This window comes from Dipodomys merriami, unplaced genomic scaffold, assembly GCF_024711535.1.
Source record: "Dipodomys merriami isolate MVZ:Mamm:240054 unplaced genomic scaffold, mDipMer1.0.p SCAF_8, whole genome shotgun sequence".
NCBI classification, from domain to species: domain Eukaryota; kingdom Metazoa; phylum Chordata; class Mammalia; order Rodentia; family Heteromyidae; genus Dipodomys; species Dipodomys merriami.
The window spans coordinates 1,679,034-1,705,955 of NW_027206401.1; the positions used below are offsets into that span (position 1 = coordinate 1,679,034).

At 49.8% G+C, this 26,922-nt stretch overlaps 2 protein-coding genes across 2 annotated transcripts; one reads left to right on the top strand and one right to left on the bottom strand.

Moving 5' to 3' along the window:
- Positions 1 to 1,894: 1,894 nt before the first annotated feature.
- LOC138819343 (uncharacterized) lies at positions 1,895 to 2,752 on the bottom strand. Its single transcript, XM_070010800.1, has one exon. It carries the CDS (start codon positions 2,750 to 2,752, stop codon positions 1,895 to 1,897), a length of 858 nt encoding a protein of 285 aa, XP_069866901.1.
- Positions 2,598 to 26,152, top strand: Rnaset2 (ribonuclease T2). Its single transcript, XM_070010370.1, has 9 exons — positions 2,598 to 2,848; positions 8,904 to 8,964; positions 11,695 to 11,747; positions 13,023 to 13,080; positions 15,075 to 15,145; positions 17,428 to 17,541; positions 22,854 to 22,899; positions 23,475 to 23,549; positions 24,459 to 26,152. Exons 1-9 carry the CDS (start codon positions 2,751 to 2,753, stop codon positions 24,657 to 24,659), a joined length of 777 nt encoding a protein of 258 aa, XP_069866471.1. The 5' UTR covers positions 2,598 to 2,750; the 3' UTR covers positions 24,660 to 26,152.
- The last annotated feature ends 770 nt before the right edge of the window (positions 26,153 to 26,922 follow it).

Here is a 26,922-nt window from a genome sequence, read left to right on the forward strand (position 1 = left end):
CTTCTCTCTGCAGTCACCTTACAGCTGACCTTGGAATTGAGGAAGGACAAGATTGACCAATAACATCTTGTGACTACCCCAAGCAACAATGACTTCCTTATCAAGACACACTCTGCCTGACTAGTCCTGCGCTGGTGATCAACTGGTCCACACCAGACCACTCCAGTGATCAGGACTGTAAGGTCCGTTCCTGGATGGCTAGCAGATTCCACCCTCCTAGCAGCAAAGTCTCCACCCAGTACCTGCGTTACCTAGGCAACTGGGACATCTGGAAGAGGTCACATCTGAATTTGATGTGGCCATACCTTTCTCCACCCATACCCTAGATAAGGCCTAGCCCAGGCCCAGACGTTCTCTCTGCTCTTTTCTAGCTCTTTCCTTCTCTTCTCTTTCCCAGCTCTCTTCTCTTTCCTAGCTTGCTCTTTCCCAGATGCTCTCTTTTCTAGCTCTTTTCTCTCTCTTTCCCAGCTCTCCCAGCTCTCTTTCCCAGGCTTTCCCCCACCACGTGGAGGACCAAGATGGCCTGGTGCCAGCCGGAACGATGAATAAACCTACCCCTTACCTGAATACCACGTGTGTGGTAATGTTCTTACTTGGCTACCTCTTTTTAAAAACCTAACAAGGACTGTCCAGTGATCATGCACCTGCCTCACCCCTGGCCCGTTCTTCTGCTGAGGCCTAAAGCTCTGGTCTGCATCCAGAAGCGGGGCCACAGTGCTTCCCTCGCCTCTTCCAAGGCTGTGCTGGGCTATAGAAGGAATCTCATTTCTCTGCCTTCACCACTGCTCTTCACTAGGCATCTTGGGGAGAGGACTTCGGAGCTGGACCTAAGGCCTAGAGCTCCTGTATCATCCTTCACACTGCAGGTGACAAAGCTAAATCTTATCTGAGCCCACAGCAAAGGTTAAAAACAAACATAAAAACTTCATTCAGGGTTCTGGAAAATGTCCTATCGCAAGGGGCCCCCTGACTGACTTTACAAAAACACTGCTTAACCTAACCTTGGCTGAGCCTATTTTTCCTCAGGCTCACCCCGGGTTGGGGAGCTGACCTCTCCGGAAAAGCCAGCTACAGGTGCAGTTTCTGTGATTCATGGCCTCAGGAAGTCGCCCCAACCCTGGTCTTCCTATCCCCCCTCTCCCATTGCCCCCTCCTTCAGCTTCCTAGTTTCCTCACAAAATCACAGACCCCTGAGATCCACACACAGATGTCAAGGTGTCTCGCCAAAGGAGTCTCATAAAATGCACGTTGTGGCACGGCTTTATTTTAGTCTCACAGGATCAAGTGGGGGGGGATGTGGGGGAGAAACGTGTTCTGCCCCCTCGAAATGGGAGTGGTCAAAAGGGTGCCTCTTATCAGCGGCCTTCATGTTTTCCAGTGGGGTGGGGTGGACTGGTCAGCTAGGCTACCAGCTCCTAACGCGCAGCCAATGTTCTGGGTAGCCAAGAGGTTGTTGCTTAGTATTCTAGAACAGGGAGCTGTCTCTGGGCTCCAAACTTAGAGCGAGGGAGGGTGAGTGTTGGCACTTTTCTCAGGGATTTACAGAGTGGCCAGGTTTTTACCATTTTAAAGGAGAGGGTACTTCTAGGTCACAAGCCTCCTTCCCGTGCCACATAAGCAGATAACGCACCCCAGGCAAGCACTCTACCACCGAGCCACATTCCCAGACCCAAAACACTTTTGTGCCAGTCCTGGGGCTTGACCCCAGGGCCTGGGCGCTGTCCCTGAGCTGCTTTTGCTCAAGGCTGGCGCTCTACCACTTGAGCCACGGCACCACTGCCGGCTTTTTCTGTGAATGTGGTGCCGGGGAATCGAACCCAGGGCCTCAGGAGCGCTCCCCCACGAGCCGCCTTCCCAGCCTGTTCCTGTGGCACTGAGTTTCTCAGGGAGAGCCTCAAAGCTGGCCCTGGGAGGCCAGCACCCAGCGGCCGAGCTGCGGGCAGGGCCGACCCGCGGCCGGGAGGCCCGCGGGCGCTGGTCCCGGACCCGCCGAGGCCCCGGGCCGGACCGACCCGGGCCCAGGGACGCGGCGCTGCCGCGGCGGTGCGGTCCCAGGCCAGCCTGGCCGCAGGCGGGAAGAGGGGACCAGCGTCCCGGGACGCGGGGCGGGCGGAGGTGACCTCGAGAAGGCGAGCTCCGCGCGCGGCGGACCCACGGGGCCAACCCGGCCGACCAGCCGCCCCTGGAGCCGGGGAAAATGGCCGCGGGGCGGCGACGGCGTGGGACGGGCCCTCGGGGCCGGGACCTGTCTGTCAGGTGGACAGGGGGCGTGGCTTCGGGGCGTGTCCGTCCGGCCAGAAGGCGTGGCGCCGGGATATTGAGGCGTGGCGTCTGGACAGGGAACAAGTCCTTCCTGCGGGACTGGGGCGTGGCGTCGGCCTTGGGGGCGTGGTGTATGGGCATGGGGCGACTTCTTCGCGTGGATGGGGCGTGGCGTCGGCCTTGGGGGCGTGGTGTATGGGCATGGGGCGGCTTCTTCGCGTGGATGGGGCGTGGCGTCGGCCTTGGGGGCGTGGTGTATGGGCATGGGGCGGGTTCTTCGCGTGGGATGGGGCGGTGTCGGGGGCGTGTCCTCTGGCTGCGGTACTCGGTGCTCCGCTAGGCGAGCGGAAGTGGTGGAGGGAGCGGTACGCAGCCTCGGTCGCCTGGCGCGCCGGCCGCGGGGTCGGCTGAGGCGGACGCTCGGGTCCGGGGTTGGGCGGCTGTGGGAGCCTTCAGGGAGAGAGCCGTGAGAGCTTCGTCCGGCTGCCATGGCGCCCCCGCCGCGCGGCGCGCTCCGGGGCTGGGGCCCGGCGCTGTGCTGGGGGCTGGCGCTGTGCTGCCTGTGCGGCGCGGGCCCGCTGTGGAGGTGAGCGCGGGCCGGGGCCGGGGCCGGGGCCAGGGCGGCGGAGGGGAGCGCGGGCCGGGGCCGGGGCGGCGGAGGGGAGCGCGGGCCGGGGCCGGGGCCAGGGCGGCGGAGGGGAGCGCGGGCCGGGGCCGGGGCGGCGGAGGGGAGCGCGGGCCGGGGCCGGGGCCAGGGCGGCGGAGGGGAGCGCGGGCCGGGGCCGGGGCGGCGGAGGGGAGCGCGGGCCGGGGCCGGGGCCGGGGCGGCGGAGGGGAGCGCGGGCCGGGGCCGGGGCCAGGGCGGCGGAGGGGAGCGCGGGCCGGGGCCGGGGCGGCGGAGGGGAGCGCGGGCCGGGGCCGGGGCCAGGGCGGCGGAGGGGAGCGCGGGCCGGGGCCGGGGCCGGGGCCGGGGCGGCGGAGGGGAGCGCGGGCCGGGGCCGGGGCGGCGGAGGGGAGCGCGGGCCGGGGCCGGGGCCGGGGCCAGGGCGGCGGAGGGGAGCGCGGGCCGGGGCCGGGGCGGCGGAGGGGAGCGCGGGCCGGGGCGGCGGAGGGGAGCGCGGGCCGGGGCCGGGGCCAGGGCGGCGGAGGGGAGCGCGGGCCGGGGCGGCGGAGGGGAGCGCGGGCCGGGGCCGGGGCCGGGGCCGGGGCCGGGGCCGGGGCGGCGGAGGGGAGCGCGGGCCGGGGCCTAGGCTGCAGGACGCCGCAGTTCCTCGCTGCCTCCGGGGCGGTGGTCGGTCGGAAAGCGCGGCGGGCGCCGGCCCGCGTCCGAGCACGGCTGCGGACGCCCCGACGCGCCCGGGCCCCGAGGCGCGGCCGCGACGCTGCGGGTGTATTCTTCTGCTTTTCTTTTCTTCAGGGGAGGCCCCGCCCTGCAGAGGCGGCCGGGCCCGGGCACGGCAACCGGGACCGGGACACGGGGCCGGGACACGGGAACCGGGAGCCTCCGGGGACGGGGCACGGGAACCGGGGGCCTCCGGGGACGGGACACGGGAACCGGGAGCCTCCGGGGACGGGACACGGGAACCGGGAGCCTCCGGGGACGGGGCACGGGAACCGGGGGCCTCCGGGGCCGGGACACGGGAACCGGGAGCCTCCGGGGCCGGGACACGGGAACCGGGAGCCTCCGGGGCCGGGACATGGGAACCGGGGGCCTCCGGGGACGGGGCACGGGAACCGGGAACCGCCGCCGTCACGGCACCGGCCGGGCAGAGCGGGTTCCAGGACCCAGGAGGGCTCGCCCTTTCCTGGAGGGAGGCGACGGGACGGCGGCCCGGGCGGCGCCCCCTCCGCAGCCGGCCTGGCTCAGGCGCCGCTGGAGGCCGCGGGGACGTTTCCCGGGCCGGGCCGGCCTCACAGACCGCTCTGCCGGCCCCGGGAGCCCCCGGGAGCCCGCCCGAGGTCAGGGACGGCCAAGCCCCACAGGGCAGCCCGCGTTTCGCTCTTCTTTTTTTTTTTTTTTAAATTGTATTTTATTTTATTTGAGAACATACTGTACAGAGGGGCTACAATTACATGGGCAGGATAATGCATACATTTCTTACCAAGCATTGCAGCCTCCTCCTTTGTTTACCCTTCACATCCCTTCCCCGCCTCCCCCCTCCCCCCACCCAATTATACCCCCCTCCCCCCCCACACCGACATTGTAAAGCTGGTTTTGACATGACATTTTGTACTTCTCATTGTTGCAACAGGTCCACCTGAATCCTTAAACGACTTGTTTGTCCCCATCTCCTCCACATGTTATACTGACATCAAATATAGTGAAAGCAGGGGTTACACTGTGGGGGAGGGACATACAAAGCAACAAAGAAATAATCTTATAAATGCGTTAGAAACACATGCATGAAAGAAACGAAAACATTAAAATACATATTTAAGGGTTCATTTTCCTGACATCACATTATCTGACCTTTTCCGCTTGACTCATACCTATACTAGATATTGCAAATAAGGGAAACCATAGGACCTATGCTTCTTTGGGCCTGGCTTACTTCACTTAATATAATTTTTTCCAAACCTTTCCATTTCCTAACAAATGGGGCAATGTCATTCTTTCTGATGGAGGCATAGAATTCCATTGTGTATATATACCACATTTTCTTGATCCATTCATCTACTGAGGGGCATCTGGGTTGGTTCCATGTCTTAGCTATGGTAAATAATGCTGCAATAAACATAGTTGTGCTGGTAGCTTTAGTGTGGTCTTGTTTGTAAACATTTGGGTAAATGCCCAAAAGTGGGATTGCTGGATCATAGGGGAGATCTATGTGAAGTCTTTTGAGGAACCTCCATACTGCTTTCCAAAGTGGTTGAACAAGTTTACATTCCCACCAACAATGAAGTAAGGTTCCTTTCTGTCCACATCCCCTCCAGCATCTGTTGTTGTTAGAGTTCTTGATTTTTGCTGTTCTAACTGGAGTGAGGTGATATCTCAATGTTGTTTTGATTTGCATTTCTTTTATGGCTAGGGATGTTGAACATTTCTTCATGTGTCTATTGGCCATCCTTCTTTCTTCTTCAGAGAAGCTTCTCTTTAAGTCTTTCGCCCACTTATTTATTGGGCAGTTGTTTCTTTGAGGATTTGTTGTTGGGTGGTTTAATTTTTTGAGTTCCAAGTATATTTTAGATATGAGACCCTTGTCCGTTGTATGGCTAGTAAAGATCTTCTCCCAATCGGTGGGCTTTCTATTGATCTTGCCAGCTATGTCATTTGCCCTGCAGAAGCTCTGCAATCTTATGCAATCCCATTTGTCCAACCTTTCTTTGATTTGTTGTGCTTCCGGGTCTCTATTCAGAAAATTTCGACCTGAGCCAAGGAGACCTAGGGTTTCTCCTATTCCATCCTGTAATGTTTTCAGAGTGTCTGCTTTGAGTTCAAGGTCTTTGATCCATTTGGAGTTGATTCTGGTGCAGGGTGATATATAAGGATCTAGCTTTAGTTTTCTACATGTAGTTAACCAATTTTGCCAGCACCATTTACTGAAGAGGCTGTCTTTCTTCCATTCTATTGTTTTAGCTTCCTTATCGAAGATTAGATGGCTATAGGTCTGTAGGTTCATTTCTGGGTTTTCAATTCTATTCCATTGGTCCTGAGGTCTGTTCTTATGCCAATACCAAGCTGTTTTGATTACTATGGCTTTATAGTAGAGTTTGAAATTTGGTATTGATATTCCTCCAGCAGTGTTCTTTCCGTTGAGGAGCGTTTTTGCTATTCGGGGTCTTTTATTGTTCCATATGAATTTTTGGATTGCCTCCTCTATTTCCTTGAAGAATGAGGGTGGAATTTTGATAGGTATCGCGTTGAATTTGTAGATAGCCTTGGGAAGTATTGCCATTTTCACGATGTTAATCTTGCCAATCCAGGAGCATGGGAGGTTTTGCCATTTTTTAAGTTCTGTGTTGATTTCCTTTTTCAAGATTTTAAAGTTTTCATCATAGAGGTCCTTCACTTCTTTGGTTAAGTTAATTCCTAGGTATTTTATTTTTTGTGGGGCTATTACAAATGGAGTTGCTTTCCTAATTTCAGCCACACTTTTCTCATTGTTGGCATGTAGAAAAGCCATTGATTTTTGGGGGTTAATTTTATAACCTGCTACTTTGCCAAAGTTTTGAATCAGCTTGAGTAATTTGGGAGTGGAGTCTATGGGATTCTTTAAATACAAGATCATGTCATCTGCAAAGAGGGAGAGTTTTATTTCTTCTTTCCCTATTTGGATCCCCTTTATGTCTGCATCTTGTCTTATTGCTGTAGCTAGGCATTCTAATACTAGATTGAAGAGAAGTGGAGAGAGTGGGCATCCTTGTCTTGTTCCTGAGTTAAGAGGAAATGGCTTTAGTTTTTCACCATTGAGTATAATGCTGGCTGTAGGTTTGTCATATACAGCCTTTATTGTATTGAGGAATGTTCCATGGATTCCTAATTTTTCCAGAACCTTCATCATAAAGGGGTGTTGGATCTTGTCAAATGCTTTTTCTGCATCTATTGAGATAACCATGTGGTTCTTATTCTTGCTCCTGTTGATGTGATGAATAATATTAATTGATTTGCATATATTGGCGTTTCGCTCTTCTTACCCGGAGAGCTTGTCTCTCAGTTCAGACCAGTCTGATTTTCAGAGCTGCTCTCGCCGTTTGGTGTTTGCGCGGGGCACTGCGGCTTGAGCGCGGGCTGTGCCTGCCTGGCAGGCGCTGTTCTCTGCTTCACTTGTCAGGTAAAGTCCAGGGGGCGGCTTTGCCTGCACCTCAGTTGTCTGCATGCACCTGTGTAGCTGGGGTGAGAAACCACCATGCCCAGCCTTTTTGTTGAGACGGGGTGTCACTAATTTTTTTTCCTGGGCTGGCCTCAAATCGTCCTCCTCCTAATAGTCACCTTCTAAGTAGTTGGAATTACAGGTACAGCCATGGCACCAGGACTTGGCTTCTTGACTGTTAAATCTATACTTACCAGTATTCAGTTATTTCTTAAAGCAATATGTAGCATGATCTAGTTTACTCCAAATCATCACTTCCAAAGTTTAATGTATTCTGAGTTAACTGTCAGTTGGACTGCTGACTTTGTCCATTTATATATATTATTTTTGCCAGCTGTGCTTTGTACTCTGATGTCGCTGTGTGTGATGTGGTTAGAGGCCTTTGTGTGGGTGTGTGTGTGTTGTTGCTGTTGTTACTGTAGGGAAGTACCTGGGACCAGCTGCTTAGCAAGGGAAGAGGTTTATGTAGCTTTCAGTTCTGGAGGTCCTCTGGCATGACACCAGCAGAGCTCAGCTCTGGTGAGGACCTCACGGCACCTTGGTAGGGGCATGAAGCAGAGAAGTCACTAGAAGTGACTAGTCAGGAAGCCAGAGACTGAAAGGCTGTTTTACGAAAACTGTCCCCTGGAGAGCTTGCCAGGTCACAAGCAAAACATTGAATCCTTCCAGAAGGTGTGCCCCAGTTAACAAAGGGCCTCCATTAGCCCCCACCTCTTTAAGGGGCCAACTGCCACTGGACCAGGCCCCACCAAGTAAACCTCAGGGGGAGGACACATTCTACCCACAGGAGGCCTCCTGCAAAGGAGCTGTGAGCAGTTCACTGTGACTTGTCTCTTTGATGGAGGAGCTGTGTTCAGGTAATACAGTGACATGCACGGGCATGTCTGATGTTCCAGGACCAGTGCCCTGGCTGTGCTCGTAACCACCCATGTAGTTTCTTTTTTTTTTTTTTTTCTTTTTTTTTTATTGTGAAAAAACTGTACAGAGGGGTTACAATTACATGGGCAAGATAATGAGTACATTTCTTATCAAGCATTGTAAGCCTCCTCCTTTGTTTCCCCTTCCCATTCCTTCTAAGCCTCCTCTCCCACCCAATCCTCTCCCCACCCCCCCACCCCTGTAGTTTCTGAAGTAGCACATGTCACGAATTCTGCAGAACAGCTGATTGCTGACCAAAAAGCCAACAGTGATGGTTCCAGTAGCTTTATGCTAGCTAGTTCAGGTCATGTTTTGTTGCTATGTGGATTACTAGAGCCCACTTTTCAGGACCTTGTGGGATCAGATATAGCTAAGGGGGCATGAGTCTGTATTCCTCAATTGCTGAATGTCCTTAGGAGAACGGCATGTAGTAGTTCACCTGCCTTCAGCAGGGCTCCTCCTGGCTGTACTCTTGTCAGTATTTTCAACCTGTACTACCTTTCATGATCCAGTGTTCATTCCCTCCTCTTGGAATGTTACTTTGGGAACTGGGAATTTGTTCCTGGTGATAGCCTAGTCCCACACACTCATTGTCCAGTGGATGGATCAATCACAGTTTTTCTTTTTTGGACTCAGGCATTGTACTCTTTCTTGGCTTTCTCACTTAAGGCTGGTGCTGTCACTTGATCCATACCTCCAGTTCCAGCTTTTTGCTGCTTAAGTGGAGGTAAAAGTCTGATGGACTTCTTTGTTATTCGCAAGCTGACTTTAAACTTGGATCCTCAGATCTTGGTCTCTGGAGTAGGGTTACAAGTGTGAGCCATTAGTGCTGGGCTGATTTTTTTTTCTTTAAAGAAATTCAGTCTTGTACTTACAAATAGTCCTGAAAAACATGCTTTTGTCTTTTAATAGTGGCAACCATGAGTGGAAAAAACTCATTTTGACTCAGCATTGGCCTCCAACAGTGTGCAAGGTGAGTTCTTCTGTCTTACCTTGTCTATGATCCCGTGAAGCCCAGTGAGACACAAATAGGCCTGACTCTCTCCACGCTGAGTGTCTTATTTGTCTCCCAGGAATGGGAGGGAGTGGACTACAGTTGCCTGTCTCCTGCCTGCTCTGCATGATGCTGATCACACCCCCACTTGAGAGTGGCTTCTCTCTGTCTGTGGTTCTATCTTGTCTCAGCCATTTCTTCTACAGTGCGTTTGCTGAGGCTCTGCCTGTAGGAGCAGTGCCAGCCGGGTGCCCACTCCCAGTCTCTGCTCTGGCTCATCCTTCTCATTAGCAGTTTGAAAGACATTCCTGACATTTACTGCACAATTACCTCAAGCTGGAACTAGGTTTATCAGTAGTGTTTCTGAAATTTTGGCTTGAGAGTTTTAAATTGTTAAGGTCTCTTAATGCCACAGGGTAGAGGGCAGTAGCTGGGAAGAGGAGGTGATAGGGGGGTTGGTAGCTGGTACTTGAGGGTGTAACTCACTGAGGGTGTTACTTGGTTGTTTCCTGCCCTTTATTTTGCTTGAACTTGGGGACTTGTGCTCATTGCCTGACTTTTTTGCTTAAGGCTAAAGCTCTACTGCTGGAGCCACAGCTCCACTTCCAGCTTAAAAAAAAAAACAACTTTTAAAAATTGTTATTTTAAAGGTGATGTACAGAGGGGCCACAGTTACATAAGTCAGGTAATGAGTACATTTCTTTTTGGACTATGTCACCTGTTTCTTTCTCTCCACTGCCTGCTTTTTGCTGTTAATTGGAGATAAGTCTCACAGATTTCCCTTCCCTTGCTTTAAATTATCATCCTCAGATCTCAGCCTCGTGAGTAGCTAGGATTATAGGCCTAAGCCACCATTGCCCAGCCTAGTCCTACTCTGCAGTGCTGGTCCTGGGGCTTGAACTCAGGGCCTGGTCCCTGAGCTTTTTTGCATAAAGCTAGCACTCTACTACTTGTTTTGTTTCTTTTTCTTTTTTTCTTTTTTTTTTTTTTTTGCCAGTCATGGGGCCTGAACTCTGGGCCTGGGTGCTGTCCCTCAGCTCTTCAGCTCAAGGCTAGTGCTCTACCACTGGAGCCAAGCACCACTTCCAGCTTTTTCTGCTTATGTGGTGCTGAGGAATTGAACCCAGGGCCTCATGCATGCAAGCAAGCACTCTACCACTGAGCCACCTTCCCAGCCCAGCACTCTACTACTTGAGCTATAGCTTGGCTTCTGGCTTTTTGGTGGTTAAGTGAAGATAAGAGGCTCATGGACTTTCCTGCCTGGGATGGCTTTGAACTGTGATTCTCAGATCTCAGCCTCCTGAGTAGCTAAGATTACAGGCACCTAGCTCTAATCCTACTCTTGACCTGGAAACTGCTCTGTAACATTATCTCCACTATTAGACTAAACACTATGGTTTCAATTTTCCAAACTTGCTGTCTCTTTTTCTCTTCTACTGTTCCTACATGGAGTGAGTGGAATGAAAGTATGGGGCATGAACTCATAAGTTGGCTGGGAATCTGGTTGGTGTCCTGGGAACTGAGGAATAGTGAAGTCCTTGGCTCCAGCCAGAGGACCCGTGTACAGAGGAAGAACTGAGGCTCAGGACCAGGCTGGCTTGGCCTGGCCTGGGTGAGAAATGTAGGTCTGTCCACTGGTAAATGTGGCTGTGCAGGCAGCTGCCTTGCCTTGAGGCTTTAGAAGTGGGGTTTTAACAAAATTAGTGAGTTGAAGAAATTTCAAACAAGGTGACGATGGGGAAGATGTTCAGCCTGCCTTCCTCTGGCACTAGAAGCTGCCTGTGGGCTCTTGTCTGTAAGATATGCATGATAGGTGTAGGAACACACTTGTCATGGTCTGTACATGTCCTCAGTGCGTGGTACAGTCCCTCAGAGCCATAGTGTTTGCTGACCCTTGACTGGGTTACTCCTGTCAAGGCAGGCACAGAAACCTGGACAAGAAGCTGAGCAAACACCCACATTCTGTGCTGTCTTTGATCTTAGGGGCTGTGCAAGATGAAGGAAATGGGGTTTCCTTAGGCAAGGAATTGTGGTGCTGGTGGAGGGAAAGAAGGTGGCCTCTGTCACTCCATTCCTGCACTCAGTTGCCCAGTAGCAGGCAGCTCTCACCTGGCATCTGGCACCTGAACCAGGCCCTTGGTCATCCCTAGTCAGCCATGAAACTTCCTCCCCTGAGAAGCCATGCAGAGGGGACAAAGCTGGGGAAGGCAGAGCATGAGGCCTGTCAGCCAGCCAGGCTCCAAGTTCTGGGCTTCCTTTGCTCAGTCACAGGGTGGGGATGGGGGTGGAGTGGCTCTTAGCTAAATCATTTGTAGGTCTTTGCTATACTGAGATTTTTATCTTGACTTTGTCTTCCTTAGTGGAGGGCAAGGCTGTACTCCTCTGATTTTTACTTCATTGTGTTGGTTGGCTTCAAGTTTTCAGTACTGATTATGTCACAGATAGATTTGGACCTAATAGTGGAACAAGTTTGATTGTACTGGTATCAGCCTTTGTAGTTACTTGGTTCCCTCAGCTACACTGTTAGAGGACAAGCCTAGAACATCTAGCCCTGATGTAGTTTACTCATGAACACATTGCAGATATTGCTACCAATACCACATTACCTTATTGTATTAGTGTACCAATGTCTAGTTAGTCTATGAAAGAATACAGAATTGCTAAGTGTATTTAAACAACGAACCATCTTCTTTGTGTCTTTTCTCCTAGGAAGGTAACAGCTGTCAAGACTCTCTGGATTACTGGACGATCCATGGACTATGGCAAGCATCTAAGGCCATAAAGCCTCATTAAAAGTCAGGAGTAGCCAGCCGACTTGAAATTCCAGCTTGAGTCTAGTCTTAATAAGTATACTTATTGTTTTTGATAGGAGTTTGTTCAGTAGACATGATCTTTATTTAGAAATATCTTGAGTCATTCTAGTATAACCGTAATTTTGTTGTTTAATTCTACTTGGATAAAACAATCTCATTTACATATATGATACATTATCAGTATATAGTGATGCCTGTTTCTGTGTAGGGGGCTAACTTTGTTTTGCTAGTTTTATCCGCATTCTCACTAGGTAGTTTTTCTTTGTGCATGTGGTGTGTGGTGTTGTGCATGTGCTTGTGGTATTGAATTCTGCCTGTTAATTTGTTCCCTGGAAGGCTCTCTTATGGGAAGAGGGGTCCTCTTGGCTCCTTTGGTACCTATGTTTCTTGGGACCCTTCCTTCTGGAGTCTGGGTAACTCGCTTCCAGTTCCACTTTTCCTCAGGCTTCTTAGGTGTCAACCTTGGTGCCCTTTTCTCTCTTAACTTTTGGCTCACTGGCTCTGCTGCCTTCCTGTGTCCTGGCTGTGTCTGCTCTTGATGGCATTTCATTTCTGAGGCTGGAATGAGAATCTACACAGCTTCTCTGACCTTCCAGGGTGCAGTGTCAGCCACTGGGTGGTCTCAAATCCACTTGCCAGGCCTCAGCATCCTGGTCAGTGGGGCTCTGAGAGGTCTTAGGGTCAGTGTGGCGCCCTCTGAGCTGAGCAGCTCTGAGAAATGAGAGCTGATGTGTCCAGAGTCAAACTTGGAAAGGCAGAATAAAATTCAGAAGCAAAGACTGTGAGAACATATTTTATACCGAAAAATAAAACCAGGTCATACTAGTTGACCTTGTTGTGGGTCAGGCACTTTGTGAGCATGTCAGCTGTGCATATTATTGCTCTGCATGGTTACAGCATTTAGTGAGGCAAAGCATTTTGGAGTAGGGTCAGACAATTCCTAGGCTGCTATCAAGTGCTGAGGCTGGGTTGGCTTCAGAGTTCCCCCTACTGGGCAATTTGTTGTACTTCTACTAAAAAACTGGACAGAACATTCTGAACCCCATTTCTTTCCTCTTCAAAAGAAACTCTGTGTGTTTGTGTCTAAGCATTCTTTGTTAAACGTTTTGTGTGGGAAAATTAATTCTCAGTTAGGACTTCCTTTTTGTTTGCTACAGATTTTAATGAAAATATAATGTCTTATAAAAGCCCTCCTAACCCAAACTAATGTTTTTATATCTCAAGGCCTGATAAAGGAGAAGAATGTAATCGATCATGGCACTTTAATTTGGATGAAATTAAGGTACTAACTTTTAGTTGTATTTCTACTGCAAAAGAGTGTTATACAGTAATTCTTCTCATAAGTATATATTCAAAGTCATGCTTAAAACATCAGGGTCACGAATATACTCATTTTAATTGAGCCCTTGTGGCCTTTTTAGTAATTACTGATAGTTAAAATAATCCCATAGACTAAAAAAGCAAAATACAGACTTTCCTCCTCTTCTGCCTGGGCCCACGCCCAGCATGTGAGCTGTGGGCAGTGAGCTCAGAGAGGCAAAATATGTCTTGGTTGTGCAGACAGCCAGCCCCATAGTTCCCAGCACCCAAGGCTCCTGAGTCAGTACTGAAAGTGAGTATCTGGTGCATGTGTCATGGTGGACATCTCTAGAGAGGGTCCAGAGAGTCAGCACGTGGTCCCTGGCATTGACCTTTCTAGCCATGGGTGGTAAGTGTTTCTAAACAGTGAATATGATCAAGGAACAGATGAGGAGGCCTTCCAGTATGAAAGTCGCTGTTAAAGAGTAATGTGGTAGAGAAGGCTGAGGGTGGAGCTCTTTGGTATAGTGCTTGCCTAGTGCTTGAGTCCTGCCTTCCATCCTCAAGGAACTAAGTTATAGGTTTAAGTTACAAGTTTACAAGAGTGGCACAGGTGGTGTTTGTTTGTTTGTTTGAGATGCTTCACAAAGGAATATGGAACCTTCCTGCACAGGCTCAGCTTTCCTTGCTGTGTACCAGCAAGTCCTTGTAGAGTGTCATTCAGGAGAAGGAAAGTTGATGAATCTTGGGGAGGAGGGGTGTATAACAAGCTGGCTGAATGACTTCTGCCTTGAGGGACTGCCAGTCTTGGTAGCCATGCCCCAGCTTACTCAGAACAGTGCTAGTTTGCTTCTGTTGCATAATGCACGATCAGTGTTTGCCCCACGCAGAAGTGACCTGGTTTGACTGTCTCTGTAAGTCATGCCCAGATGGCTGATACCAGATTGAGGGGTGGCAGGTAAGCAAAGCAGTGAGACCCTGGGTGGATAACTTCGGTGAAGGGGCCCAGCACGGCTGTGTCCAGAGAGGACAGGGAGGCCAGGCACTGGTGTACTGACAGGAGGACCATCATGGGAGAGTGGGAGACAGGAGGCTAATGTTCTTCTAAGTTTATGGGTGATTTTTTTGGGGTCTGATGAGCACATGGGCATATAGAAATTGGAATTAGCGTAACCGCAGGAAGGTGCTGGCTGCCTGCTCAAGCCTTCTCTGCAAGGCTCTGCAAGTGTGTGTGCCTGTGCGTGTCACATTGTTTTCCCTATTAATGTCCTCCTTCAGTGTGTTGTATTTTATCAGAGTTGATGAGCCAGTTCTGACACCTACCTGAAGTTATAGCTTGAATTAGCACCCACGCCTGAGGTACACATTTATGAGTTTTGACAAGACTCAAGGACAGGTGTCCGGTGGAGCAATTTCACTGTTCTAATGATCCCAGGCCCACGTTTACCTTCTTCCCCTTTCCTCCCAGGACCCATGGCAGCCCTTTCTCAAATGTTGGATAGTTGGAATTGTATATTATGTAGTTTTCATAAACATGCTTTTATGTTTCCTCCCTTGTTTTCATGACTTGATATCTATCTCCTCCCTCTCCCCTTCCTCTCTTACACCTCTCCCTTTGCCTGGCCTGGGGCTTGAACTCACTTGGGTGCTGTCCTTAAACTTTTACTAGTGGGTAATTGGAGATGAGAGTCTCCCAGACTTTCCTGCCCAGGCATGCTTATCTCTGAGCATGATTTCACTGTCTATATGTATCACAGTTAGTTTAGCCACTCACCTATGAGAGCTTGTATTTTCACATGAATTTGTGCACTTAAATCTCATTCTCACATATATCTGGAGCACTTTCTGCAGAATACGTGTATAATAATTTCACATGCCTCAGTTAGTAGAACTTGAATTTTTTATGTATTAGTTTATTGTTTGCCCTCCAGGTTTTGGGTTTCTTAGGTCTTGCAGAGGCTTTTGTTTTTAACACAGGATCTTTTGCGGGACATGAAGATATACTGGCCTGATGTACTTCATCCACATTCCAATCGCAGCCAATTCTGGTAAGTGCAAGTTTCTGGCAGTCATATCACACATTTAAAGCACAAGTGTGTAGCGCTTCCTCAGAGAGTATTAAATGAAAGCTGTGTGGGAGGCACAGAAAACAGGCAGTGGGAACTGTCTTCTAAGGCTCAGCTGTATGAACAGTCTTTTATGCACCCACCAATGATGGTTGTGCTTTATATTTTGTGTGTGTGCCAGTCCTGGGCTTGAACTCAAGGCCTGGACATTTTTGCTCAAGGCTTGAGCCACAGTTCTACTCCTGGCTTTTTGTTGGCTAATTGGAGATAAGAGTCACAGACTTTCCTGCCTGGTCTGGTGAGGTTTACAGGCATGAGCCACCAGGTTTGGGTCATTTTAGTTTGGCAGTTTAGCTTCATGCATTGTGTTTGGGCCTGAGTAACTCCTGAAAAGTAGGTGTCTCTCATTGCCTTGATGATGAGTCCCAAGATATCTGTCCTTGTGCCCAACTCTTCTTGGAGGGCTAGTTAGGACATCTCTGCATATAGATGGCAGCACTCTAAAGCACCCTGGGTAGTAACTATATGACTGTACTTCTGCATTACTGTAGTTCAAATATTTTGTCCTAAATCATTTGCAATTAGAAATTCTTTTTATATTGGTAAAATATCCAATTGAAAGTAACATGTGGCTAAGTATTTTGAACTGTAGCTTTAACACATTATATCTCTAATATCTGTTGAGTTGTTTGCTTCAAAAATAATCGTTAAGCTGAGTGCCAGTGGCTTATACCTATAATCCTAGCTTCTCAGGAGATGAGCTCTGAGGATTGTGGTGTGAAGCCAGCCCAGCCACAAGGCACAAAATCTGAAAGACTCTTATCGCTATTAACCAATAAAAAGGTGGAACTGTAAGTATAGCTTAAGTGTACCAGCTACAAACAAATTGCTGAGAAGCTCTTAAGTTTAAGTCCCAGTACTGGCATTAAAAAAAAAAGTTGACATTTGGATGTTACTGGGATTTGAACTCAAAGCCCTGTGTGACACCAGTTGCAATGTGCCCCAGACCTAGCAACTGTAACTCATTCTTCTCCCCAGTAGACCTATACACTTGGTTCCAGTATTCTTGTTTTGCCAATACTAAGTCACTCATAGTTTGGGTTTCACTATGTTAGCTTGAAAGAATATCCATTTTCTGTTCCATAGAACATGGAGAGCTAGGAAGTAGTTCACTCTAGAAACTATTCTACATAAAGCTATTCATCTGTCTTGATCTTTCTTGTGTTCAAATCCTGTTTTCTTAGTTAGGTCTGAGTGACATATTACCTTTACTCCATGCATTTATTTAAAACAGGTATAGGAGGTGAATTTTACCAGTAAGGTGATGCACATTTAGATTGTAGTTTTAGATAGTTACATGTAAGTGCATTATAAATGGTTGTGTGACTATTAATTCAAACTTGATGAATCAATCACTGACAAAGCTGAACAAACTTGACTTGTGTTTTGTTTTCCATGCTAACAAGGCTAGCTTGCATCTGAACTGACAAGGTGTAGGCTACTCCAGGTGGGTATGCTTTCTGCCTAGCAGTTGATTAGATCACCACAGGGTAGGATAGGGAGGGCCTTGATCTTAGAATCAGGTTCCAGCTCTGGGACAGCCTGGCTGTGCCCTTCAGCAAGTAGTCACTCAGCGGCTCAGCGCTTCATTTTTCCCATTTCTTGACTGGCAGTGAGTGGTGTTTTCCTCTTGCAGAGTTGTGAGAAAACCAAGTGAGGAGCGTGACACTAATGCACTGGAATGTAAGGAAAGTGACACTTTCCTTAATGTAATGTGTTGCCAAGATTCTCTGGAATATAAATTGTTCTTTGCATGTATTTAGTCAGGCTGCCTTGTGTGTTGCAGTCCTCCAGGGTGGATTTACAAGCTGAGGGGTTAGTTGAGGTGGACATGGGCAGTGGCCGAGGCAGACCTGACCTCCTGAGCCATTTGCCCTTCCTTGGCTCCTGTAGAAGGGACAGGTTGACTGCCCTGCAGTTCCCTGGCTGTCAGGCACCAGTTCTGCTGGAGACCACACTCCACAGTGCGACTTGGTGGGTGGCTGAACAGTGGTGTGTTCTTTTTCCTCAGCACTGACTGGTTAATTGAGCAAGCTGTGAGTGTAGAGATGAGTTCTCTTTGGGGTCTGTCACGTGTTATTGGAGCCTTGGTCTCAGCTGGGAGATGCATGTAATTGCCTAGGTTGCATATAAGGAAAGGAAGGCATGTGCATGTGGCAGCTGTGCCAGGCACGTGCATCTGAGCACCCTTGTGAACCCCACAGGAAGCATGAGTGGGACAAGCACGGTACCTGCGCCGCCGAGGTGGATGCCCTCAACTCTGAGAAGAAGTACTTTGGGAAGAGCCTGGACTTGTACAAACAGGTCGACCTCAACAGGTGGGTGAATCCCTCACTCTAGACCTTGGGGCTGTTTTCTCTGGTACCCTGAAAGGGTGGTGACGGTCCACTTCCTGGGAAAGACTCCAGCACCCCCCACCCCACCCCAGTACTTTTGCAGTTATTCCAGATTGTAACCCCACAGGCAGGTATGGACTTAGCTGCCTGACTTGTCAGAGTTGGCCCCAAGGAGACAGAGGCTGACCAGGCACACTGCCACTTCTGACAATGACCCCATGTTAACAGGATCGTTGCCCCAGAGACATTGGACACCGTAAGCCTTCACCTCCTCCTGGACACAGGGGAGCGGGCCTTTAGGCTCTAGAGTGAGGCAGTCTTTGTGGGCTTGTTTCTACTCGCCTTCACCTCTGTGTTGGGAAGGGGGATATGTTGTTAACCACACAAGAGCTGAGGACTTGTGAGGATGGCATGCCCTGCCAGGGCCGTGGTCTAGCTTCTTCACGGTCAGAGTCTGGGTGCCCAGACCTTAGGCCAGCCTGTCCCTCCCACCGGACACTTAGGTTGTGCTGAGGGTGCTAGGCATATTTATTGTCCTACTGGTGACAAGCTGGTGACCTGGTGGTTTAGAAATGTGACAAGGCAGAGTGAGGACAGCATCAGCTTCAAAGGTGGCCTGTGATAGGCTGGATAGGGAAGCTTCTGGAATCTACCCTTCCCCAGGTTGAAGGTCTGAGAAGGTGCGTTAGGGCTAGGGTTATGGATGGGATTAGTGCCTTATGAAAGAAGACCCCAGGGAACTGTAGAGCTAGCTGATAGCAAGAAGTGCCCTCTGTGAGAAGTGGGCTGTCCTCAGATCTGCCAGGCCTTCATGCAGATCAGCCTTCATGCAGGTCTGCCTCATGCAGGTCTGCCTTCATGCAGGTCTGCCTTCATGCAGGTCTGCCTTCATGCAGGTCTGCCTTCATGCAGGTCTGCCTTCATGCAGATCAGCCTTCATGCAGATCAGCCTTCATGCAGGTCTGCCTTCATGCAGGTCTGCCTTCATGCAGATCAGCCTTCATGCAGATCAGCCTTCATGCAGGTCTGCCTTCATGCAGATCAGCCTTCATGCAGGTCTGCCTTCATGCAGGTCTGCCTTCATGCAGATCTGCCTTCATGCAGATCAGCCTTCATGCAGATCAGCCTTCATGCAGATCAGCCTTCATGCAGGTCTGCCATCATGCAGATCAGCCTTCATGCAGGTCTGCCTCATGCAGGTCTGCCTTCATGCAGATCTGCCTTCATGCAGATCAGCCTTCATGCAGATCAGCCTTCATGCAGATCAGCCTTCATGCAGGTCTGCCATCATGCAGATCAGCCTTCATGCAGGTCTGCCTCATGCAGGTCTGCCTTCATGCAGGTCTGCCTCATGCAGGTCTGCCTTCATGCAGATCAGCCTTCATGCAGGTCTGCCTCATGCAGATCTGCCTCATGCAGATCAGCCTTCATGCAGATCAGCCTTCATGCAGATCACCTTCATGCAGGTCTGCCTCATGCAGGTCTGCCTTCATGCAGTTCAGCCTTCATGCAGATCAGCCTTCATTCAGGTCTGCCTTCATGCAGATCAGCCTTCATGCAGGTCTGCCTCATGCAGGTCTGCCTCATGCAGATCAGCCTCATGCAGGTCTGCCTTCATGCAGATCAGCCTTCATGCAGGTCTGCCTTCATGCAGATCAGCCTTCATGCAGGTCTGCCTCATGCAGGTCTGCCTCATGCAGATCTGCCTCATGCAGGTCTGCCTTCATGCAGATCAGCCTTCATGCAGATCAGCCTTCATGCAGATCAGCCTTCATGCAGGTCTGCCTCATGCAGATCAGCCTTCATGCAGGTCTGCCTCATGCAGATCAGCCTTCATGCAGATCAGCCTTCATGCAGGTCTGCCTCATGCAGGTCTGCCTTCATGCAGATCAGCCTTCATGCAGGTCTGCCTCATGCAGGTCTGCCTTCATGCAGATCAGCCTTCATGCAGATCAGCCTTCATGCAGGTCTGCCTCATGCAGGTCTGCCTTCATGCAGGTCTGCCTCATGCAGGTCTGCCTTCATGCAGATCAGCCTTCATGCAGATCAGCCTTCATGCAGATCTGCCTTCATGCAGATCAGCCTTCATGCAGGTCTGCCTCATGCAGATCAGCCTTCATGCAGGTCTGCCTTCATGCAGATCAGCCTTCATGCAGGTCTGCCTCATGCAGATCTGCCTTCATGCAGATCAGCCTTCATGCAGGTCTGCCTCATGCAGATCTGCCTTCATGCAGGTCTGCCTCATGCAGGTCTGCCTTCATGCAGATCAGCCTTCATGCAGGTCTGCCTCATGCAGGTCTGCCTTCATGCAGGTCTGCCTCATGCAGGTCTGCCTCATGCAGATCTGCCTTCATGCAGGTCTGCCTCATGCAGATCTGCCTCATGCAGATCAGCCTTCATGCAGATCAGCCTTCATGCAGGTCTGCCTTCATGCAGATCAGCCTTCATGCTGATCAGCCTTCATGCAGGTCTGCCTCATGCAGGTCTGCCTTCATGCAGATCAGCCTTCATGCTGATCAGCCTTCATGCAGGTCTGCCTCATGCAGGTCTGCCTTCATGCAGATCAGCCTTCATGCAGGTCTGCCTCATGCAGGTCTGCCTTCATGCAGGTCTGCCTTCATGCTGATCAGCCTTCATGCAGGTCTGCCTTCATGCAGGTCTGCCTTCATGCAGGTCTGCCTCATGCAGGTCTGCCTTCATGCAGATCAGCCTTCATGCAGATCAGCCTTCATGCAGATCTGCCTTCATGCAGATCAGCCTTCATGCAGATCAGCCTTCATGCAGGTCTGCCTTCATGCAGTTCAGCCTTCATGCAGATCAGCCTTCATGCAGGTCTGCCTCATGCAGGTCTGCCTTCATGCAGGTCTGCCTTCATGCAGGTCTGCCTTCATGCTGATCAGCCTTCATGCAGGTCTGCCTTCATGCAGTTCAGCCTTCATGCAGATCAGCCTTCATGCAGATCAGCCTTCATGCAGATCAGCCTTCATGCAGGTCTGCCTCATGCAGGTCTGCCTTCATGCAGGTCTGCCTTCATGCTGATCAGCCTTCATGCAGGTCTGCCTTCATGCAGATCAGCCTTCATGCAGGTCTGCCTTCATGCAGATCAGCCTTCATGCAGGTCTGCCTTCATGCAGGTCTGCCTTCATGCAGATCAGCCTTCATGCAGGTCTGCCTTTTAGCCTCCAGAAGTATGAGAAACAAATGCCTGTTGATTACTTTTTTTAAGCAGGAAAAAGGGGGACAGATTATACAGCATTTGCATTGCTGCTTTTAACTGTACAGCTGCTTTAGTTAGAGTTCTCCTTCAGATGACAATATCCCAGGAGCCTTTGCTCCAAAAGCACATTTAAAGGGATGAATCAAAGCTAAAAGATGAGTAAACCTCCATTGCTTCTGTGTACATCTGCCCGGCTTCATCTGCCCAGATGACGTCTTACCACCTCAAGCACATTATGTTCTGTGTCATTTTGATCCAAAACAGCTGGGACTTGAATTGGTAGATCAGCAGTGGGACAAAAGAGGCTGAGTGCCTTTGGGGAGGCTGAAATACCTCAGAGAGCACCCTACAAATGAGTTTAAAACTAGCAGCTGCCAGAACACAGGTGTGTGTGTGTGTGTGTGTGTGTGTGTGTGTGTGTGTGTGTGTGTGTGTGTGTGTGTGTGTGTGTGTGTGTGTGTGTGTGTGTGTGTGTACGCACGCACGCACGTACGTACGTACGTGTACACGCGTGCGCACTGGTTCTGGGACTTGAACTCAGGGTCTGGGCACTGTCCCTGAGCTTTTTGCTCAAGGCTACACTGTACCACTTGAGCTACACTCCACTTTGAGCTGCTTGGGTGATTTATTGGACTTTACTGCACAGCCTGGATTCAAACTTCAGATCTCAGCCTCCGAAGTAGCCGGTATTACAGGCAGAAGCCACGTGGCGCCTGAGCACAGGGTTTTAAGCACACCCTTCAGTCCTGGTTCTGACACATACTAGTATAATTGGCCAGCTTAGATCTTAGATCCTAATTCTCTGAAGTGAAATGAAAGGATAGGTTGCCCTCAGAATTTGAAGTCTCTTCCAGCTCTTAAAATCCATATTTAGTGTGTATATTAGGAGCTTTGAAACCAGTACCAGGTCCAGGACCCAGTGCATCTGGATTGAGGAATGTGTTGGAATCACTTCCTCTCCTAAAACAAGACAACAAACACTTCAAAAGCGGTTGTGAGACTTCACTGAGAGCATGTCCTGCCCCCATGTGAAGTTTTACTGAGAGCAGGTCTTCATGAGACCTCACTCTTGGGGATTCTCTTGGGAAGCCCAGAGAGTTAGAGTTAAAGAGAAAGTGATTTCACTCTTAGGATGAACACTAGAAGATGCAGTGCTGCTATCTGTGCTAGGGACATCTCCTCACTTCTGTGTTCACCTATACCAGGAGGATGCCACCCAGTAGAATACAGTGAAACCACAGATGTTAATGCTGTATTTCCCAGTAATGTCACTGAGAAGAGCAAAAATATAGGTTAATATCAATATTTTATGTAACCTAGTTTATCTGAGATGTTATTGTGTGACTTAACCTCTGTAGAAGTTAAAATCTTGTATGCATGTTTGGCACTGATAGCATAGGGACAGTGTGACATATTCATGTAGAAATGGCATTTCTGGGGCTTTGAGGGCCCACCCAGGGTCCCTTCCTGCCTACCACCTATGTCTTGCTCCCACCTCCTCCTGCTCATCCCAGAAGTACTGCAGCAGGTGAGTAGCCAGAGAGCAAGCTGTGGCTTTGCTTCCCATGTGGGGCTATAATCCAGAATGGTCTCGGGGGTGTTGACAGGGCTACAGAGGATCCCTGTGGATGGTGGGTGGGGGATTCATCTTTCCTCCAGAATGTAGCAAGCTTGTTAATGAAGTCAGTAGGTTTCTCCTGGATGTGCTTTAGGAAAAGACTTAAGGACATAGTCATTTAACATAGTTGGCCTCAGGATGAATCTCAGAATCCACAGTCAGACTTGGGCTATCTTTTAGCACAGGTGTGGCCAGTAGATGGGGCTGGTGGGGCTTCTGCACCTTGTATGGTCTCTGGGGTGCTGTTGGGGTTCAGGTTCTGGAAGGTATCTGTCTATGTGGTAGTGTGTGTGCTGGGATGGGCAAAGGCTTGCATAAAGGTGATTGTTTGCTGTCTTGTTGACAGATTTATTGCCAGAAGTCATAGGGGGAAAAAAATCTTAATTTTTACTAAAAAATACCATGTTTGAAAAGGAACATGGACCATTACAGAACTGTTTTTTTTTTGTTTGTTTTCAGTGTACTCCTAAAATTTGGAATTAAGCCATCAATCAATTACTATAATGTAAGTGTTGCCTTTACCTCTACTGTGTGTCACTGGGTCATCTAGCGGGGTGCTAGCTTCCTGATTTTACAGTGACCCACATTACCCCTGCCGCCACTGTTGGTAGATATTATGTGGGTTTCGTCTCCATTTGCACATCAAGGAAGCACAGATGCATAGTCTGCTGAGTCATGTATGCTCCAGGTTCTTAGAGCTGGTGGATTAGGAATTTGAAAATATATTCAGTGTTATAGTAGGCACGAGAAACTTTTTTTTTCATGATAAAAGTATATTAAGCACAGTCAGATCTTTTGGTGGGAAAGTATCTATAAAATGAAGTTGTCTGGGATTTTGGATATTCAGGTCTGAACTCAGGGCCTCACACCTGCTAGGCAGGTGATCTGTCACTTGATCCACCCCCACAGCCCTGGTGGGTTGTCTGTTTTTGTCAACAGAGCTTTACCAGATTACAGCCACACACATGCATTATTCTAGCATATGTTATGTGCAGTTTCTCAAAGCCACGTGGCCCTCAGCTCTGAACGGTAGGTTTTCCTGTTGAAGTTCTTTACTAATACACCTTTGTTTAATATCAGATTTCAGATTTTAAAGATGCCCTTACCAGATTCTATGGCGTGGTTCCTAAAATCCAGTGCCTTCTGCCAGAAAAGGTTGGATATGTGTCATATTTTATCACCTTTATCAAGAAGACAAAATTACTTTTCTCAACAGTTTGTCTTCACTGTGGAGTTTTCAGGACAGTTGCATTTGTGTGCATGTCTGTACCTGTATGCAGGTGTAGGCATGTACAGTGTGTGCACAGATGTCTGTGACCAGATCTGAGTTTGTGCATGTGGGTGCATACACATGTGGACATGTGCTGTGTATAAAAGTGGCCACATCTGAGTGTGTGCATACATGTGTGTAAGCACACTTATGTGGTCATGACTGTTGTGTGTGTGCACGGGCATTGTTCTTTGACACTGCTGGAATGGGTTTTTGTGTGTTCTCCCTAAGGAGAACATACTGCCAGGGAAGCAAAGCAGGGGGGAGGGGTGGAGGAAGAAGAGAGGTGTATCACGAGGTTAAAATTTCTAAGTTAAAAAGTCTCCACGGTTTTATGATGCTAGTCCTAATTATTTTAGTTACAATTATCTAACTTATAGAATAATTAGTTTCTTCTTTTAGCCAGTAAGGATAATATTCTCTTATCAGTTGGTATACTATTTTCTCTTTGCATATCCGGCCAGGTGCAGTGTGTGTGGTCTGGTCTGCATGCACCTTTCTAGGTACTTCATCATTTTCCAAGCTGAAAGCACATCCCTTCACACAGGGCTGCCGGGCCGGCGGGGTGAATGGCTGGGTGACTGGGCACCTAGGCCCGAGCCTCAGCCCGCAGCTGCCCGTAGCAGCATGGCTTCAGCTGCACCTGTGCTTGTCAGCTCTGCTCCCAGGCTGCAGAGTCTCAGGTCTGCATCCACTGCTTTTGTCATCTTTAAGCCAGCTCCATAGTGTTCTGATGTTGAAACTGAGATGGCAGTGCAAGGACTGAATGCTAAAGGTCTACCTTTGTTTTCCAGGGAGAAGAAGTGCAAACCATTGGCCAGATAGAGCTGTGCTTCACCAAGGAGGACTTGCACTTGCGAAACTGCACTGAGCCAGGGGGGCAGCAGTCCCACAAGTGGGATGTGTGGCAGGCCAAGGGGGCTGCGGCTCAGGGGATGGTGGTGTGTGACGATGGCCCCATCTTCTACCCACCCCCCACCAGGACCCCGCATTGATGCCCACATTTTGGAAATACCCTGTTTTCAAAGGAAGAGAAAGTCACAATTCACTACTTTCTAAAATGGACTCTAAAGCCCTTTTAAGGTGTGCTTTGCTTTTTTGCTCAGTGTCTAAATTCGAGGTTTTTATCCTCATCCGATCAGTGTGTTCTCCTGGGCTGCAGCCTCCAGGTGTCTGATCTGCAGCTTGGTTTATGCCAGGACCCCTTTCCTTTCACAGTGTCCAGATTCAAGCTGCTGCTCAGTCTCAGTGTGGCCCAGTGCTGCATTCGTAGCATGTTCCACGACCACAGGTCTTTCTTCTGGAGGGCGTAGGATGAGCTTGTGGATGGCGAGGCTAGCCTGCTGTGAAGTGATCCCTGCGGTGCTGACTTCTCTCTCGCTTGTGGGTCCCATGCCTAGACTTCCTGTAAGGTGAAGATGACAGTGGTCCACACTGTAGACTTGTTGTTGGGCTTCCGGTTCATGCCCCTGGGCTGCCTTGAAGTGAGGGTGGTGGTGGTCCATGCACTGATCACTTCCTGTTCCTGTGGTATTTAAAACTGCCTCTGGCTGCATCTTCACACGCATGCACACACACACACACCCCACAGGCGTTTTTTTTTTCAATTTTTATTTATTTCTTAGGGGGTTGGAGGCACTGAGCACTGTTCCTGAGCTCTTTTCCTTAAAGCTAGCACTCTACCACTTGAGCCACAGCTCCATTTCCAGCTATCCAATTTTTTGGTAGTCAGTTGGTGATGATATCATGACCTTTCCTTCCTGGGCTGGCTTCTAGCTGCAATCCTCAGATTTCCTGAGTAGCATGGGCTATTGTTGCCCATCTTTGATCCATATTATTTTTAACTTTTTTCAAGTTTATGTTTTCAGGTTAATATCCACTTCTTTTACAAATAAAAACTATATGTAGGTATCACATTAAGCCTTTCAAAATATTTAATCCTCAGAACAACCTTGCTTTCAAAAAAATTTTTTTTGGTCAGTTGGGTTTGAACTCTGAGCCTAGCCACTGTCCCTGAACTCTTCAGCTCAAGGCTAGCACTCTACTACTTGAGCCACAGCACCACTTCTGGTTTTCTGGTAGTTAATTGGAGATAATAGTCTCATGAACTTTCCTGTCTGGGCTGGCTTTGAACTGTGATCCTCAGATCTCAGCCTCCTGAGTAGTTAGGATTACAGGCGTGAGCCACTGGCACCCAACTACAAATTTTTTTTTTTTTTAAAGAAAATCAGTTATATTTACGCGAATGTACTCCTTTGAAGGGCACTTTTAGATTTAATCAAAACAAAGCTGACAAGAGACCCATCTGAAATCTGATTTGAAAAGGCAGAGCTGGTAGTCAGGGAGCTGCAGGAGGGTAGCCGTGGGAGTCAGGGGACACCTCCCAGTGAAGATGAGCACCAGTGAGGCTCCGGAGTGAGACCTGTCCCTCACTGTGACACACATGGAATGAGGCATTGTTCTGGTTTCATTAAAAGCAGTCCTCTGTTTTCTTTTCTGTGCTGGGGAGGGGCTGGCACGCGCCGGAGGCCATGGCCTCAACCCTGTCCTGTCCTTCCATCTGGCTGTCCTTCCATCTGGCTCTGTCCTTCTGCCACTCTTTGAAGCTCGTGTCTGTCTGCAGTGCTCCCATTGCCCTGCCAGTCTAGACTCCTTTCTGATGGGTGCTGAGGTGTTGGGAGGGGCTTTGTTTCCCGTCTGGGGACTGGCATGGTCCCCACAGGGCCCTCAGAGAACTCCAGTTCTCAGAGTCATTAGAAGGAGGTGTCTTGGAACAGGATGGCCCAAAGCTAGGCATTTCACGTTTAGTATCTGTAATGGAGCTGACAGGCAGCTCTCTGACTTGTGAGAATTGTGAGCACTGAGCAGGGCTCCCAGTGCTCCTCAGACACCATCCAGAATTTTCGGGGTTCCAAAGACAACCCTAAAACTAGGCCTTATTTGTTAGCCCAGGCTCAGCATTTCATGAGAGCACCCTGGCTCTCAGCCCAGGTGGCAGTCCGGGAGGAGAGAGGGGCCGTGTGGTAGAGGAGTGGTCACAGGAGCCGGGCCACCTTTGGGCTGCCCTGTCCTCAGGGATGCTAAGAGAACAGAACAGCTCACAACCCCGTCACTTGCTGTGTGCTTCTGGTTTCCCACCCACGCTTCTGTGTTGGCCTTGGCAGCCCGTAGTAGGAAAGTTTTGGATTGTCTAGGCTGAGAGAGAGGTAAATGTGCCGGCCCTGGTGAGCTAGGGAAGAGAGCAAGAGCTCTCGTGTT

Bases quoted from the DNA above. Each gene is read 5' to 3' on its own strand.
- Rnaset2 (XM_070010370.1), top strand. From the start codon at position 2,751: ATGGCGCCCCCGCCGCGCGGCGCGCTCCGGGGCTGGGGCCCGGCGCTG. The intron at 2,849-8,903 runs GTGAGCGCGGGC...GTCTTTTAATAG, and splicing joins GGCGCGGGCCCGCTGTGGAG to TGGCAACCATGAGTGGAAAA. The intron at 23,550-24,458 runs GTTGGATATGTG...TTTGTTTTCCAG, and splicing joins AGTGCCTTCTGCCAGAAAAG to GGAGAAGAAGTGCAAACCAT.
- LOC138819343 (XM_070010800.1), bottom strand. From the start codon at position 2,752: ATGGCAGCCGGACGAAGCTCTCACGGCTCTCTCCCTGAAGGCTCCCAC.